Below are 18,495 nucleotides of genomic sequence, written 5' to 3'. Positions count from 1 at the left end.
CTACATTTTATTTTTTTTAGTGAGTTCTCCAAAAGATGCCTGAGGGATGCCAGGCTCTGCTGATCTCTCTAAAAGTGCCCCTTCCACTACCCCCTGACCACTGGTCCTCTGTGCCCACCAGGTGTTGGTTTATACTGTACAGTAGTTTCCATTAGCGAGCTCATTTCCTATCTACTCAGCTAGCTATTGTTAACTGAGATCTGAAAATATTCAATGAAGAATTCCAGAAATAAATAATACATAATTTAAAAACAGCTTTTACACTATATTATTATTACAGTTCTCGATATTACTCACTTATTGTACTTAGTATATGGATTAAAGTTTGTCATAGCAACATATGCATAAAGCAAAGCACAGTGTCTGTGGGGCGTGGCTCTATCTTTTGGGCACTGTGGAGAGTCTTGGAACTCGGTCCCTCCTGGGATAAAGAGAGCCGCTGAGTGCCACAGGTGGCTACCTCATTTGTCTCCTGCTGGAGGCCATGAGCCCCTGAGGATGAGTCTGTAAGCAGATCTCAGAATCTGGGACATGTGACTACCGAATTCCAACAATGGCTGAGTCAACAGTGAGTACAGGTGTCTGTCTCCACGCACACATTGTCCCACACATCAAATGGCTGATTGCTTCATGATGGGCACTCAGTCTGTAGGGTGATGCTGGCTTTGGCTGCATCACAGGTTTTTTCCCAGCATACCTGGAAGCTTGTGGTTCGTCTCCTCTGGCCTCGGAGGTGCAGGGGGTGGGTAAGTACTGCTTAATGCGTCTGCTCTGTGGGTCCTGCCCAGGCCTGGCTGGGTTGCTCTGTCCTGCTGTATTGCTTCACTCCTGTGCTGGTGAGATGGACATTTACACATTTCTGCAGGTCACCTACTTCCAGGGACCTCTTTTTCCAGGTGAGAAAGGACAGTGGGCTTTTGGTAAATGTGAGCTCTGACCTATGCTTCTCTTGCTGCCTCTCTGTGGAGACTCTGAACATACTGTCTGCTCCCAGAAGGGCCTATAAAATGCATCTACTCTAGCAGTCAGGTTTCCACACTGTGGACCAGCACCTGCTCACTTTTCTTGCAATGATTCCCTTCCAGGCACCACACAAGAGTTAATCAGGACTCTCTTGTGATGATGTCATATGTGCTGCTGACCAGGGAAGAGTAGCTGCTGCCTGCACCCCCCAGATTAGCTAGCCATGCCCCCAACACATGCCAGAGGTTTCAAAGGCAAATAACAGCTCCTGAATTCCTCAATGAATTTCTTTCCTTTTGAGAAACATCATGATTTGATAGATGAAATAAATGCTCCAATACATGCTATGGGTACTTAGTACCCATAGAGATTAGAAAACTAGGAAGGGGCTGTAATGACTAATATTGTTTGTCAGCTTCACTGGATCTGGAATCAACTAAAATGCATGCTGCTGGGCATGCTTTCCAGGGATTTTCTTCATCAGATTATTTGAAGTGGGAAGATTCACCCAATGGCCACACAGATCAAAGGACATGGAAGAGGGCTTTGCACTCTGTCTGCTTGCTTTCATTCCTGCTGGCAAATTCATCCTTCCTGTTGCTATGGCATCCCTTCACTGACATTAGAACCAATTCTCTGGGATTCCAACATAGCCTGAAGACCAGCAACTCCCCAGGAGTCCTCCAGGCCTTCAGCACCAGATTGGGTCTGTTGGGATCAGCCTCATGGGCTGGGCAGGTACCAGAGTCTCTATATAATGCCCACATGCACGCACACACACACATCATATATTCCTTTATTTCTGTTCCTTTAGAGAAGCCTGACTAATACAGGAGCAACAGGGGAGATTTTGAAGGAAGGGGGATAGAACCTGGGTGATGAAGGAAAAGGGGGAAATAATGGGACAAGAAGGGTTAAATGGGTTAAGGGATACGAAGGCAGAATAGTGGAGGAAGTTTGGGGAGGGATAACACTAAGGACCTTTGAAAACACTGCTACTGTAGACACTTTCTAAAATACATACACATATAAAAAGAGTTTAAATGGACTTACCCTATAATTGAGACAATGATAGGCTATTCAATAAAAAGCCTTGTGCTAGGTAGAGGTTACTTCTTTTTGAGTTGTTGGCCAGTGTTGTTGGTTGTTTTTTACTCTTTTGGGGGACCCGCCACCCAGCTCCCAAATAAATCACACGTGGAGGCTTATCTTTACTTATAAATGCCTGGCCTTAGCTTGGCTTGTTTCTTGCCAGCTTTCCTTAACTTAAATTATCCCATCTATCTTTTGCCTCTGGGCTTTTCCTTTTCTATTCCTGTATACCTTTCTTTGTTTCTTATTCCACGGCTTGCTGTGTAGCTGGGTGGCTGGCCCCTGGAGTCCTCCTCCTTTTCTGGCTATGTCTCCCCCCCCCCCAGATTTCTCCTTCTATATATTTTCTCTGCCTGCCAGCCCCATCTGTTCTTTCTCCTGCCTTGCTATTGGCCATTCAGTTCTTTCATAAACCATCAGGTGTTTTAGACAGGCACAGTAACACAACTTCACAGAGTTGACAAATGCAACATAAACAAAAGTAACACACCTTAAAATAATATTCTACAACAGGTCAGTGGGGTTCCATTGACCTCCACAAATACTGTAGTCTATTGATGTTGCTTTGGTTACCCTCCAGAACTTTTTGGTAAAACCCTACTGCTGAAGACACCACACACTTGAGTCATGGGGCATGGTGAAATCAAGCTAAACAGCCGAGAAGCTTCATCTCTGATGCATAGCTCTCATAGTGCTGGAAGGTTCTGTGCATACTGCTAGGGAAGAAGAGCAATCATCAGTCTTACGTAGTTGTGAATCCTGTGAGCTACAATAATGACTATCCTGCCAGAATATGGCCTCTAGTGAAATAGTTGCACATATATTATGTAAGCATCCATCTTCTGATTGTATTTAAAGACAACTCCATTAGGCGGAACTCATTCCCAGCAGTGTTACTGGGGACAAAACCCTTGGCTGGCTAGGTCGTAGACCACAGGAGAAAACCCAATACTTTGTTCTGCTAAATGAACATAATAAACTGTTCTTATCTTTATAACCATAGACTACTCATCTCTCAACCCATATCAGAGGAGCTTATTTCTGTAGTAGATGGTAATTAATATAGAGTCCCCCCAAAAGATAAACTCATCTTTTTCTTTATATCTACTTGTGGCTTGTTCTTTGCAGTTTTGACCAGTTGTGGTTTTCTTTGTCACGGTCTGTTGCAAAGACATTTATTTGATGGGGGTGAGTGATACTTGTACCTATTTGTGGATATAAGGATTTTTAAAATGTCTGTGTATGTGTATTATGTGCAGTACCCAAGGGGACCAGAAGAGGGCATAAGATTCCCTGGAACTGGAGTTACACGTGGCTGTTACCTGCCAGGTGGGTGCTGGGAATCAAACCTGGGTCCTTGCGCAAGAGCAGTCAGTGATCTGAACCACTGAACCACCTATCCAGCCCAGGAAAGTTCTTTAAATGATGCTTTTCCTATTTATAAGCTGCAGCTTCCAACAGCAGGACATCATCTCTTTTGGCTTGGTTTAAATGAACTTATGTGGCCTCTTTAAGAGGACCGACTTGTGCTCGTGGCCCTGAGATGAGTTTTTCAGAATAACTACCTCCCTGCTCTAGTTACTCTGTTTCCTCTTTCTTCTCACTAACTGCTCTGCTCTGGATCTCGATCTAAGGACATAACCTAGGGCAGATTGTTTTCTTATTGACAGACTTAACCTTTTAGAGCTGTCCTCATTCACAGCAAAGCGGAGCAGAAGGTCCAGAGATTTCCCATCTGTCCCTTGCCCTCCACATTACACACACAGCCTGCCTCGTCATCATTCCCCAGAGAGGTGCATCTGGTATCATGGATGAAGCAGCCAGACATATCACTCTGAGTGTGCAGTTGGAGTGCTCTGGTTTCCTGGTCATCCGGTGGTTGTGGACAAAGGAACAACACATGTCCTCCCTGGCTGCATTGCCCAGATCGGCCTCACTGCCCTAAAGATGCCCTGGCTCCTCCCAGCCCTCCTCAGGGAACCTGAAACCCTGGATGATTTCACTGGCCCCTGGACACACGGAGCCACCACCTCAGTGGGCAGGATCTCATTTCCATGTTTGTCAGAGAAAGAATTGACTTCAGTTCGAGACCATCCCTTGCCCTCATGATACTGTTAGTGCTAAGTGTGCTGTGAAGTAAATAACAGTCCTTGTGGGTTTTTCTTTGCTAAACATTTTTTTTTTCTTTTGGTTTTTCGAGACAGGGTTTCTCTGCGTAGCTTTGCTCCTTTCCTGGAACTCACTTGGTGGCCCAGTCTGGCCTCGAACTCACAGAGATCCGCCTGGCTCTGCCTCCCGAGTGCTGGGATTAAAGGCGTGCGCCACCACCGCCCGGCCTCTTTGCTAAACATTTTTAAAGATTCATTTATTATTCATTTTAAGTGTATGAGTGTCTTGTTTGCATGTATATATGTACATCGTATTCATGTCACAGAGGTCAGAAGAGAGTGTCGGATCTCTGGAACTAGAGTTATGTATGATTGCGAATAGCCATGTGGGTGCTGGGAACTGGACCTGGGTCTTCTGCAAGACCAGGAAGTGTTCTTAACCACTAAGCTACCCCTCTAGCCCCAGTCTTTTTTTTTTTTTTTTTTTTTTAAAACCACGTCTATTCTCATTTGATTCTGTCATGGTACTTTGGTTCTGGTTTCCCCCTCCCCATCCCCCCACCATCCCCAGTGCTGGGGACTGACATGAGGGCCTCGTGCATGTTAGGCCATTGTTCTGCTGTGGAGCCACACCACAAGCTCCTGTAGTGGGGCATCTTCTGATGATCATTTTCCATGTCACCACCTACTGTCAGGCCTCAGTACTTAGGTCTCATCTGGGAGACATATGTGTTTGGAGACTTTTCATAGGTGGTTGGAGACTGGTCGTCCCGTCCTGCTCACTCCTCAATCATTTTGCTCTAAATTGCTGACCTGTCAGATGGTGTTAGCAAAGCTGGTGAGTTCTCCCAACCTCTGGTCCACTGCTGCCCATTTCATCTGCACTCTTCCAAACTGCCTCCATGATAGCACAGCACGAGAGGGGTGGCACTGAGCTTTCCCGTCTCCTTTGGGGCAAATGCTTTCCTGTCCCTTTCAAGCTTCCAGAAGTCTACTAACCTGGGAACCCACAAGCCCCACGGGATTCTTTTCAGTCCTTAAGCTTGCTCAACTGTTGAATGTTCTTCTTCCCCCAAATTCTTTCTTTTCCCAGAGTGGCAGGGAACCACACAGCTGCCCATTCTACTGTCACAATAGTGCCTGGCCCTTCCTCTCCATCATTCACGCATCTTCTCTGTTTACCTCAATCCTCTCGGTTGGAGCATATTTATGGTCAGCGGCTGGCTGTGCTGTGACCTTCCAGGGTTGTATAGTGGCACAGATATAGCCTGGCTTCACGCCTTGCTCTGTCACGTGGTGGCTGCATGAACATAGGACCACATGGCGTATTCTAGGGTGCGTGATGCTGCTCACTCAAGTTCATTTCCTGTCCAAGGTTAATCATCGTACTAAACCAAACCAAATAAGGCCAGACCAGATACACACAGTCTTCGTTGATGTTTCCATTGCTGTGGTAAAACACTATTATCAAAAACAACTTGAGGAGGAAAGAGTTTATTTCACCTTACGACTTGTAGTCCATCATCCAGGGAAGCCAGAGCAGGAACTTGGAGCCAGGAATTGATGCAGACAGAGGCCATGGAGAATTCGTGTTTACTGGTTTGATCCTCATGGCTTGCTCAGCCTGCTTTCTTATACAACAACCCAGGACCACATGCCCAGGAGTGGCACCGCCCCATCCCACATCAAACATCAGTCAAGAAAAATGCCTTCCGACTAGCATACACGCCAATTCCATGGAAGCATTTTCTTGATTAAGATCCCTTCCTCCAGATGATCCCAGCTTATCTCAGGTTGATATAAAACCAGCCAGCACATTTGGCTCTGTCAGCTCAACACATAAACACATTGCTCATTAAGCTGTGGAGGCCCACAAAGATTTCCTAGTGAGATCTGAGCTTGCTTTACCCAGCAGGGCTGCATTAAAGGATTGTTTGACCACATGTGTGGTTACCAGGTGATTGGAAGGGTCTGCACTTGGCTGCGCTAGGGGGAGTTCTTTTACTCCCCCCCTTAGCATTCCTATAAAAGGCCCTTTAGAAGATACAGGAGGGGCTGGTGGATAATGATCCAGGCCCTCCTGAGGCTATCCTGTGTTTCTATTTGCTTCTCTCCCCTCTATCCTTCTGTCTAAATATTTCTCCCTCCTCCCTCCTCAAGAGTACCCTGGGGAAAAAGTGGGAGCGGGCCTCCCACAGAGAAATGGGTAGGTCCCCCACATTAAGCCAGAATATTTTTTGTTGTCCCTAAGATGCTATGTTAATATGACAATATAAAACATCCCAACTTTTAAAAGTCCCACAGTTTTTAAACGTTTTAACATTTTAAAAGTTTAGTCTTTTTAAAATATCCAGAGTCTCTCGAAAACTGCAAAGTTTCCCTAAAATTCCATCTCTTTAAAAGTTTCAAAGCCTCTCAACTGTGGGCACCTGTTAAATCAGAATAAATTAGAGACTTTCTTACTCTAAGAAGGAAGAGTCAGGGCACAGCTAAATCAAATTAAACCAAGTCCAAGTTCAACAGTACAAAAGTTTCAGTGCCTGGGACCCACTCACAACCTTCTGGGCTCCTAAGGGCCTTGACGCCTCCATTTTTGTAGGTCTGCCATTCACAGCACACACAACTTGTCTTATAGGCTCAAGCTGGCTCCACTCCACACCTGCTGCTGTCCTTGGCAGCCATCCATGGTACTGGCATCTCCAAAATGCTGGGGTCTCTGCAACTGGACTGCACCTTCACCAATACCCCCCCTCCTCAGCTCTCTCCAGGGACTCTGACCCTGTCACATGATACCCAGCCACAACTTCTCTCCATGACCCCTTCAATAGATGGCCTTCTACCACAACTGAGGGTACACCTTCACCGATGGCCTCTCCCAGCCTCTTTTCAGGAATGCCAGCCAAGGCACATGGTACCAAGCCTCAGTGGTTCTCCATAATCCCTTCATGCTTTTAAAAGCAGTACCACCTAGAAAACTCTTACACATTACCAAGTTCAGCTGCTAGCACAAGGTATAGCCTCAGCCCCCTCTGGACCACAGCTGCTGTGTGCTGACCCTGAGGAAACGCTTCCCAGAAAAGTTCACCTCAGTGATGGTGGTCTTTTCTTAATTACAGCTGATTCTCTGCTCCAGCCGACCAGCATCGATTGTTCCAGCAAAGCAAACGTTTCACTTTAGTGGTTCTGGTCTCTTGTTAATCACAGCTGGCCAAAACCACAGATTCTTAAAACAGCAAACGGCTTGGATAATCTTTAAAGGACTCTCAAACTTCCCTCTGAAGCTTCCCAATCCAGGTCTCCGCCGACTTTATTTCTCTCAATTCTCTTATTTTTGAAATGCCTCGAAAACAGCCCGCTGAGCTCTGAGCACTTATTGGCTTCTCTAGCCCAATGTTCTAAGCTCCTCCCACAATCCTCCCCCAAACACAAGGTCAGGTCTGTCACAACAAAATTACACGACCGACCTGGTACCAGTTTCTGTTTTAGGGTTTCTAGTGCTGGGATAAAAACACCATGACCAAAAGCAGCTTGAGGAGGAAAGGATTTCCATCTTGAAGTTTATAATCCATCATCCAGGGAAGTCAGAGCAGGAACCTGGAACCAGGAACTGATGCAGAGGCCATGGAGGAGTGCTGCTTACCGGCTTGACTCCCCCTGGCTTGCCTAATCTGCTTTCTTATGTCACAGGACTACCTGCCCCTCCCTGAGGGGGGCACTTCCACAGTGAGCTGGGCCCTCCCACATCAATCACCAATCAAGAAAATACCCCCCAAGACCTGTCTACAGGCCAATCCTCTAGAGGCATTTTCTCAATTAAGATCCCTTCTTCCCAGACGACCCCAGCTCATGTCAAGTTGACATAGAAACTAGCCAGCACAAACACACAAATCTAAAATAGACTTGAAAAAAAGTAGAGTGATCAAAGTTCTTGTGTGTCTTCACTCTGTGCGTTTAGAGTAGCTGAGGACATGAGTTAAAGTCACGTTGGGTAAGAGACCATCATGACTGTCCCAAAGAGATTGCTCGTTGTGAAAGAGTGTATCACACTCAAAAAATGTAATAGAAGTGACCAGATTAAAAACCTGGGTCTTATCCACAGCTGACTGCTTCAAACAGAATGAGGACCGAAAGAGTATCAGACCAAGAGGTGGGACGCGAGGTCTCTTCCCGATTAATGTCCATCTATCAGTGAAAGACAAGGGAGAAGGGCCAGGACAACTCCTTTCTTACAATGCCCTAGACTCGCTGGAGGAGAACACACTAGCAGTGAGCACAGCTTTGCTTGCTCTGTGTGCTCAGGTAGATGAAATATTTTCATAACTAGTGCTGTGGCTTGGGTATGGTTTGAATATGTCATATTTTTCTTTACCCTTTCCCCCTTCCTTCTTCCTTCTTTTTTTTTCCTCCTCCTTCCCCTGTTTCTCTCTCTCGACAAGGTCTTGCTACATCGTTCTGGCTGGCCTGGAATTCACTTATTGCCCAGGCTGGCTTCAAACTCTTGGTAATCCTAACTCACCCTCCCTAAGGGCTGGTATTGTGTATACCACCATGAACATCTCTGAGTCTGTACTTTAAGCCTCATGTGCTAAATTTAATTGAAAATTTGAGGTATTAAGAGAGTAGACACTTAATCCAAATCTGGTGTCTAGAGGTGGGGTCTGTAGGAGCTGTTGAGAACCTAGATGAGATCATTAGGGTGAAATTCCATGACTGAGTAACCGAGGGCTTTATAAGAGGTGGGAGAGAGGCCAGGACATCTCTCCTCTCCTCTCCCTCTCCTCTTCTCAGGTCCCCTCCCTTCCCCTTCCCTCTCTTCTCTCTCCTCTCTTTTCTCCTCTTTTCCCCCTCCCCACAGCATATCAAGACTGAACCCATGTCAAGACTGAACCACCTTGAGACCACCAAGAGGTTAGCAAAAAGACAATCACCAAATGCAAGCTCTTCGCTATTGGTCTTCAGAAAGATAAGTCATAGTAAACCTCTCTTTGCTATAAAGTTACTTGGCCTCAGTTATTTCATTATAGCATTGCAAAATGGATTAATACACCAAGTCAACTATGATTTTAACTGGTATAGGCCAGGCTTACCATCAATAGGCCTTCTTAGGGTGGCCTGGGGGAAACCAGAGGCAAGAGTTAGCAAACCATGGGTTGGTCATGTAGACTGTGGCTCACAAAAATATGAGTTAATGCTTAAAAAAAAAATAGTCTTGCTCAGTGTGGTAGCACATGCCTTTAATCCCAGCACTTGGGAGGCAGAGGCAGGTGGATCTCTGAGTTGGAGGATAGACAGAGCTACATAATAGACTCTCCAAATAATTAGTCATCAGTGGAAAACTGATGTTTCCATCTTATTCTAGGAATTCATAACACCTGACCACTGTGAGGGACTAGTGTAGGTCTCACAGGCATCAGGGAAATGAAGCTGCCTTTGGTAAGATAGGACATAGACACTCTGCTTTAATTGCTAGTTGGGACACAATTTTGCATATTCCACCCCAAATTCATATATTGAATTATAATCCTCAATGTCATTTTGCCACAGAGCCTAAGGAGGTAACTAAGGTCATAAGGCAAGACTCTAATCTTACAGAACTGATGTCTTCATCAGAAGGGGAGACAGCACCTACATGCAGAGCAAAGACTTTTTTTTTTTTTTTTTGAGACAAGGTTTTGCTGTATAGTTTTGGTGCCTGTCCTGGATCTCGCTCTGTAGACCAGGCTGGCCTTGAACTCACAGAGATCTGCCTGGCTCTGCTTTCCAAGTGCTGGGACTAAAGGTGTGTGCCACCACCGCCTGGCCAGAGCAAAGACTTTAATAGCCAACACCATGTGAAAGACGCTGTCTACAAGCCCAGGATCCCACGCTGGAAAACAGTGTCAATGCTTCCATCACAGACTTCCAGCTTACAAAGCTGAGTTACCTTGGGCCCCTTTCTACTGTCTGTGCCCCACATCCAGTCCCTGACCCCTTCTCCAGGGCCACACCTCCCAGTTCCTACCATGCTGTTCAAATTTGACTCCATCAGGCCTTAACTTTTGGAGGAGAGGATGGGGGTGGGTTGGGGGGGGGAAGAGAGGGGGATTGGTTGGTATGTAAAATGAGTAAAAAATTTTTAAAGAAAAAAAAAATCAAAAACCGAAACAAATTTGACTCCATCACATCCATGTACCATCCCTGAACCCAGTAATACCATGTATTCCTGAAAAATGTCCCCCCTAAGATTAAAAACAGGGCCACACCCCTCCAACCAAGAGGTCCTCACAGTTCCAAGGATGCCTCAATGTTTGTGCTGTTGCTGGGGAGCCTTGCTGAGGACTGTATGGAAGAGAGTCAAGGAATCTGATCAACCTTATGGTAGAGCTGGACCTTGGGATGACATCCTGGCCTGAGCAGTTATTGTGGGTGGGGATGAGAGCATCCTCAACATGATGGACCAGGACGGAGGGGCACTGGAGCAAGCAGGCCTGCCCTGAGTCTGTGAACTCTGTCCCCAACGCCGGGCTCTCAGTGTACCTGTCTAGGATCAATGAAGCAGTGGGCAAGTAAGAGCAAAGACTCACTAGCAAACGCAGGAGTAACAGAAGCAGACCTCTGAGATCAAAGGCCTACAAGTCGGAGCCAAAACTTCCAGTCAAGCCCATTCTAAATGGTAACAAACGTCAGCAACCTTTCCATATTTAACTAAAATCTACTAAAAACGTATAAAGCATTTCAGCCTGATGTAACAGGTTTTTTTTTAAAAAAAATTGTTATTATTGTGATTTGCTAGTTTTTCAAGACTGGTGCTGGGGACCCAGGACCAGTGCCTGCTACCACTGAACTAATCTTAGACCCAGGTTTTCTTGTTGTTAACATTGGGTGGAAGATGCAACGTACTCCACAAAGTGAGTCATTTGAGCTAATGCCACTCAGATTAGATGTTGATATAAAAACCATATTAGACTATGAGGTAGTCTTTAAAGAAAATAACCATAAAAAGGTGCTAAAGAAATTTATGCTTTAGAGCCTAGCAGAGCATTCTTCAGAGACCATCTCCCACTTTTCTTTACAGAATCATCCTTCACAATGTATCACAAATCAAGCCTTTTCCGCTTCATATATTTCTGATGGTAGGATGCTTCTAGGACTGAACCCAAAGCCTTGCAAATACTAAGCCACGCCTCTATTATTTTTAGGAGTTTGACTAGTCAATCACACTGAAAAGCCTTCTGTTAGGGGCTGGAGAGATAGCTCAGTGGTTAAAGGAATTTGGTGTTCTTCCAGAGGACCTGAGATTGAGTCCCAGCACCCACAAGAAAGCTCATAGCTGTCTGTCATCCAGTCCCAAAGTATCTGATGTCATCCATCTTCTTTCCTCCAAGGGTAATGGATGCACATGGTGCATAGACATACAAGCAGACAAAACACCATACAGATAAAATACATTAAAAGAGAAAAAAACCTGTTAATCATAACTCATGACCTTACCTTGTTTACCTATTTCTTGAGACCATAATTCTCCCCCACTTTGAACTTTTAAAATCTGATCCATTAAACAAACTGAAAATATGTGTGAACTTTGAGCTCTTGTTATTTCAAACATGAGGTAATAAGCAAGCTGTATTAGGCTATCAGACAGTGTTTTTTAGAGTACAGTCCTTCAAAATTCATTAGAGGCAGCTGATATTTATTTTGCCATTCAAAAATGTATTTAATGCCCATGCCCTCAACTATGATTCAAAATAGGCATGAGATTCTAAAAACATAATTTCATATCCCCAGGACTCTAGAAATATTTGCTTGCCATATTTTAGAAGTTGGCACTGAAGAGCTGGAGAGCAGAAGTCTGAAGCTTTTTTGGTCTCCTCTTTTGAGGCAACAATCATATTTGGTTTTGGTATATGGTAGTTAACTATTTGCAATTTGGTGTTTGCCTACAGTTTAAGTTACTCATGGTTAACAGTGGTTAGAAAATATTGAATGGGGGCTGGAGAGATGGCTCAGTGGTTAAGAGCACTCAACTGCTCTTCCAGAGGTCCTGAGTTCAATTCCCAGCAACCACATGGTGGCTTACAACTATCTATAATGGAATCCGATTCCTTCTGGTGCACATGAAGACAGAGCACCTATATACATAAAATACATGAATAACTCAATCTTTAAAAAAGAAAACAGTAAATGAAAAATTTCAGAAATAAACTAAGTTTTCAATGGCCCACAATGAAACCTTCCTTGTGTTGACCACTCCGTCCTGCCCAGGAGGTATGTCATCCCTTTGTAGAGAGTATCCACATGGTATATGCTACTTGCTGGCTGGTCACTTAGTTATCTGGTTTTGATCCACGGTGGTGTTTTCAACTCACTCTTTTTCCACGATGCAATCAGCAAGAGCATTTATTACACCAAATGCCATATGGCGTTGCTCACCTGTACCTCAAGTAACTCTTATAACAGTATATGTCACTGATAGGGGGGTGTGAAGATGGGTTAGGGTACTTTCCGTAGTCTGCAGCATAGGAAGGTATCTGCAGATATACTCTATTAGTGACCTGTTTGCTCTAAAGAGTGTAGAGAGTTGACACTAGCTGACATTAACCGGACCTAGAGGTTTAAGAAATGTGAGCCCAGATGTTCATAAAGATTATAATGAAAGACAAGCGAAAGGGTGATAACAAGGGAGTCATGCTTATCATACCAATTCCAAGAATGTTAAAGACTACCTAGGAACAATTGTCTGTTTTCCTCTCTATAGCAACTGTGGCCTGGGTTTGACCAGGTGCTGACCTGCCAGGGACCGTTGCAGATCGCTGGTCCTCTGAGTGAAGTGCAATGTCCATGTGTCTGCTTATGCACCTTTGTGGAGAAAGACAACACATATGATGCCCCAGTATTCCAGACACATGGCAACTCCAATTTCATTCACCTGTTTCATTGCTGAGACTCTGTATTACCTTATGGCATCATAAGAAGGGCCGGTAGAGCACAATACGAGAAACCACATTCATATGACATTTTTTTTTTCCAGAGCTGAGGACCGAACTCAGGGCCTTGCACTTGCAAGGCAAGCGCTCTAGTACTGAGCTAAATCCCCAACCCTCATATGACATTTATTACAGGTTATTGTTCATTAAGTATTCTATTAGTTGTTGTTACTCTCTTACTGTGCCCAATGCACATATTAAACTTCATCCTAGTTATGCATACATGGGCAAAGCAGAGTATGGAGAGGGTTCTATATATGATTGCCATTATCCATAGAATTTTGGGAATGTGTCTCCTGAAGAATAGGTAGGAAGGAGTCTTATGTTTATATTTTGCCCTTTGTTTCAAGAGAAAGTTCTCTTTGTTTTAGAATTCAGACATCTCACCATGATATAGCAGCTAGTTTTGTTTTAACTTATTCATTTTTAAAGTGGGTGGGTCTGTTTAAACTCATTATTTGTTCTCCAGGTTTTAAGAGTGGCATTGATTTGTAAACTAGTTTTTCTTCTTCTCATGGCATAACCCCTTATACATAGCTGAGCTCAGATGCCAGCCATTCCTCCGGATAGCTCACAAAGTTGGATCAAATTCTGACATCTTAGTTTTCTCCCTGATTCAGGGCCAGGCCCTGCCAAGCCTGAATAACCTGAGTTCCCTCCCCCTGGGACCTACAAGTTGGTAGGAGAGAAGAGACATAAGTTGTCCTCTGACCTCCACATGCGTGCTGTGGCATGCACGTGCCAACGCACACACAAATAAATACATGTAATAAAATGGTAAAACAAAACAAAACAAAAAACTTTATGATTTAGGGATGGAGACATGGTGCTTGATGCTCATGTATGAGGGGCTGAGTTTTGATCCCACCATCACGAAACCCTGCAACCTCAAGGCTTGGTGGCTACAAATCTAGGTCCAGGGTCGACGACAGACTTTGCCTCGTAGGATCAAGGAGGAGGGTGATGGAGCAGGATTCCCAATGTCCTCCTCTGGTTTCTGCGCGTGCAGATACACCATGCACAGAGACATGCAGGAATTCATGACTTAGATCCCCTTTCGTTGCACAGTTAACTGCACAGAAAACGTTTTCCAGTTGTTAGTTAATAAGAGCACACTTACGCTTGCTAAAACTCAACTCTGAAAAATACCAGCGAATCTCCAAATGCTTGCAGATTTATGTCCACTTTATTACAGTTGGTGAGGGAATATTGAGGCGGGGTGGGGGGCATAGCGTGGGAACAGACAGGCAGGAGCTTCCCCTCTCATATGCTGGTTCTGACAAGAGCAAATAGCAGCATGGCACGGTACGGCTTCTATAACACTGTGTGATACAGACAACGATGCTGTTTCTCATCAGCCAGCACCATACAACTATCCCAGCTCTGCTCTAAGGTTTGTTTACGATAAAAGCTTTGTGGTCTAGCTAAAAGGCTTTCCAAGTCTCCTTTTATTGGTGTTCTTAGAACAAACCAAGCTGCCTGGACTGTGGCAGGAAATGGAGGACTAGGATGAGACATCCCTGTGGAGTTCACGCTACGGAAATCAATGGACCAAGGGCGGAAATTTCCCAGAGAGGCTCATTAATTAGTAATCGGGGAGCCACTGGCCCCGGGTCACAAGGCAACAAAAGAGAGCGAAATCACCCAGGAGCGCCAGAGTCGTTGAAATGTCAGGGTGAAAGTCATTCTGTTTGCAGTGTCCACACCTGACATTCCCCAAGGCAGGGTCTCGCCCGAATCCCCGGCTGGCTCCGGCGCCGGAGGTGCGGACTTACCCAGCAGCAGGAGCCGGTGCGTCTGCTGCAGGTCGCGCTTCTGCTCGCGCAGCATGCGGTCGATGCCTCGGCTCACTTTCCTCGCTTCCTTTGCCGCCTCCCGCTCCTCGGCGCGCAGCTGCTCCTGTCGCCGCCGGCTCTGCAGGTCTGCTACCGGCCGAGCGCTCGCCGGGTTCCGGCCGCCGCCTCGCCGGAGCAGGGTCCCCGCTGGAGCCGGGGCTGGCACCGGGGCCGGGGCTGGGGTTGGGGCGGCGCTGGACTGCGCGTCCTCCGCGCGCGGGTCGTCCGCGGTGCAGGGTGCATCCCCCGAGCTCCCGAAGAGCAGCGGTCGCAGGCTGTAGCACAGGCCCATTGGGGCTCAGGGCACGGGGCGCGGGGCGCGGGCAGGTCCCCCGGGTCAGACCGTGGCTCCAGCGGACGCGCGAGGCTGCGCTGCACTCGGACCCCGGGGTGCTGGCTGCGGGGCGTGGCTGCGGTGGGTCCAACCCGAGGGCCACGGCCCCTCACTGCCCCGAGGGGACATTGTGCACCGTCTGCACGTCCTGGGCGGGTGCTCTCACCTGAGAGCGCAGCGAACTGGCGGAGCTGACCCAGCTGCCCGGCCTTGGCCAGCCCGGCCCCGTTACCGTAAATGCAGCCGCGCAGTCTTCTCCCGTTACCGTAAATACCGCCTCCTATGGCAAGTATTGCTACCCTGGGTGCTTACTTTAAGTACCAGATAGAACTCTTTGCCCTGTTGCAGGGGCGATTAGGTTACCACTAGCTGGAGCTGGGACAGGGTGGAGCATTGTTAAAATGTTGGGGTTTGGTGGAACTTTTTTTTATGACCGAGCAAAACTCCTGTACTGGCTAGTTGTGTGTCAACTTGACAGAAGCTAGAGTCATCAGAGAGGAAGAGCCTCAGCTGAGGAAATGCCTCCATGAGATCCAGCTGTAAGGCTTTTTCTCAATTGGTAATCAACAGGGGAGGGCTCAGCCTGTGGTGGGTAGTGCCCCATTCATGGGTTGGTAGTCCTGGGTTCTATAAGAAAGCAGGCTGAGCAAGTCAGTAAGCAGCACCCCTCCATTGCCTCTGCATCAGTTCCTGCCTCCAGGATCCTGCCATGTTTGAATTCCTGTCCTGACTTCCTTCAGTGATGAACAGTAAGTATAAGCCAAATAAACCCTTTCCTCCCCAAATTGCTTCTGGTCATAGTGTTTCATCACAGCAATAATAACCCTGACTAGGACAATCTCTATGTCACATTCCCACCGATCTCTAGTCTCACTCCAGCAGCCTGAGTGCTTACAATCTCCCAACGGGCTCCAAGCACGATATTCCTTAGGCTCATTTCCCCTCACTGTCACTGTTGGGGCATGGAGTGTCCAAAGTCTCCAAGCTAGAGACATGTGATCTGTCTTGTCCCTTAAAGCCAGTCAACCGTAGTCTTTTGGGATTTACCTCTTGCACAGGATGCTAACCCACTCCTCTTCCATCCCCATCTTACAGGAATCAGCAATCCTGGGGCCAGTGGTGGCCCCTGTCCATGAGCTACTTTTCTCTAAGCCGTAGGGCCTCTACCCAAGGAAGCAGCAGCCACCCTGAAGGGCAGGTGAGAGCAGCAATGTTGAAGTGTAAGCCAAATAAACCTTTTCCTCCCCAACTTGCTTTTTGGTCATGGTGTTTCGGGGTAGCAATAGAAACCCTAAGGCAACTCCCAAGAATGGGTAGATGAGACCTTTGGATAGACCCTTCCCTTAAGTCCGGCAGCTTGGAGCTGGGAAGCTTTTAAAGAGCAAGCCCTCTTGGACAGCCAGCCTGCTGTATACACTTGAAAGCCCTGTGACACACGCCAACTGAACAGATAATGGCAACTGAAGCTGTGACTCCTGCTCCAGAAGGCCTTGCTCCAGTCATGACCACTGCAGACCACCCGTACCTGCTTTGGAAGACAGTACCCCAGCAAGCTAGGCCCTGGTGACCATTAGGTGACCTGGAAGCTCTTCTAAGACAGGAGGGAAAGCTGTAAGAGGCTAGCTAGTGCCACGAAACTGGAAGCTGTGCTGTGATCGATGCAAATACAATTATTCATTTACACGATGAAAGGACAGAGCAGATGCCATAACAGGCTGTCAGTCTTCTCTCCAGAGATCAGGCCTCAGTTTCAGTTTCCTGAGACTTGAGCAAGCAGTTTCTGGGAGGGCCGTGAACAAAAGACATAGTCCTTGCAGTAGCCCCCTTTCTGCACATACTCTGACCACTCAAGGTTCAGCCAGCTGTTTACTATCTGGGACCCCTCACCAACTTAGAGCTACTTGCATGGGTCAGTGTGAACATGCTAGGCCAGCCAGCCTCCATGGCAGCTCAAGGACAGAGCCTGGGACTTATCCAGGCCTGCCCAAAAATGATTAACTGTAACCCCCAACCAGTAAATTCAAAGGTTACATTCCCTCACCCAATCATATGATGCAAAGGCTTGTACCACTCTGCTTCTGCTTTTTCCCTTTAAAAACCCCTCATTCTGAGAGCTCAGGGCCGTCCTCTGCCTGCTGTGTCGGAGTGTTGGACACCACCAAGCCTGGGCTTGCTTGTTCCAAATAAACCCCTGTGTGTTTTGCATTGGATATCGGCTCTGTGGTGGTCTTCCTTGGGGGTCTCGCGATGCGGGCACAACACCACCACCCCGTTACCGTGTCCTTCTCTGGGCTACATAAATAGATGGTTCGGCTAGTTTTCGTGTTGCCCCTACGGTGTGGCAACACGAGGCCTAATAAAAAGGATTCTCCCAAATGGTCTTTTCTTGCCTGCCATGCATGGCTCCAGTCAGCAACAATGGCAACAACCAGCTGTGGCAAGAAGACAGCTGCAGGGGTAGGGGAGCAACCACCAGCAGCTCCTGGGGCAGAGTGGCACGTGAGATGAGGAAGGGCAGCGGCAGAAGGCGGGGGGTGGGGTGGGGGGGTGGGGTGGGGTGGGGTGGAAAGGAGGGAGGCTGTGAAGAGCGAGAGTCACCGGGGATGCCCACCCCTCAGGGTTGAGGGTCCTGATCCCCAGGGCCTGCTTGAGAGCTATAATCCGAATTTTCCAGTCACTGGAGGGTAGGATTTGAGCGGTTCGATGGGAAGCGAGTGCTTGAAGGCCCTAGTACTTGCTGGCCCTACCTGTTGCTGTTTCTATTTACTTTAGAGCAGAGAATTTCACTGGACACACAGTACCAGGCTGGCAGCAGCTGGACCCTAGAGGGGCAACTAAAGTCTCTGGCTTCTGAGTCCTGGAGCCATACGTCAAATTTAGAAGGCTAGAGGTGTTGTCGTGGGTAAAGACTATTTTCATGTGGAGAGAGGGAGGATTCATTTCATTTTTTTTGAGATTGTAATATGATTGTAGCTCCCTTCTCTTTCCTCCCTCCTACCCCACCCCATGAACCCTCCCTTGCTCTCATTCAAATTCATGACATTTTTTTTTTTTTTTTTTTTTTTTTTTTTTTTTTTTGGTTTTTCGAGACAGGGTTTCTCTGTGTAGCTTTGTGCCTTTCCTGGAACTCACTTGGTAGCCCAGGCTGGCTTCGAACTCACAGAGATCCACCTGCCTCTGCCTCCCAAGTGCTGGGATTA

The 18,495-nt window shown here is 46.9% G+C and overlaps 1 protein-coding gene across 1 annotated transcript in view; it reads right to left on the bottom strand.

Annotated features, from left to right (window-relative positions):
• Gnal (G protein subunit alpha L) overlaps positions 1–16,989 on the bottom strand; it is a 129,161-nt gene extending 112,172 nt beyond the window's left edge. The window contains exon 1 of the mRNA XM_059245976.1: positions 14,902–16,989. Coding sequence (XP_059101959.1) covers positions 14,902–15,253 — 352 coding nt within the window. The 5' untranslated portion in view covers positions 15,254–16,989. The remainder of the gene's footprint in view (positions 1–14,901) is intronic.
• Positions 16,990–18,495: the final 1,506 nt, after the last annotated feature.

The sequence above is a fragment of the Peromyscus eremicus genome, chromosome 19 (genome assembly GCF_949786415.1).
Source record: "Peromyscus eremicus chromosome 19, PerEre_H2_v1, whole genome shotgun sequence".
Lineage (NCBI taxonomy): Eukaryota > Metazoa > Chordata > Mammalia > Rodentia > Cricetidae > Peromyscus > Peromyscus eremicus.
Note: the sequence above shows the minus strand (reverse complement) of the source record. Positions and strands in the feature narration are given on the sequence as shown.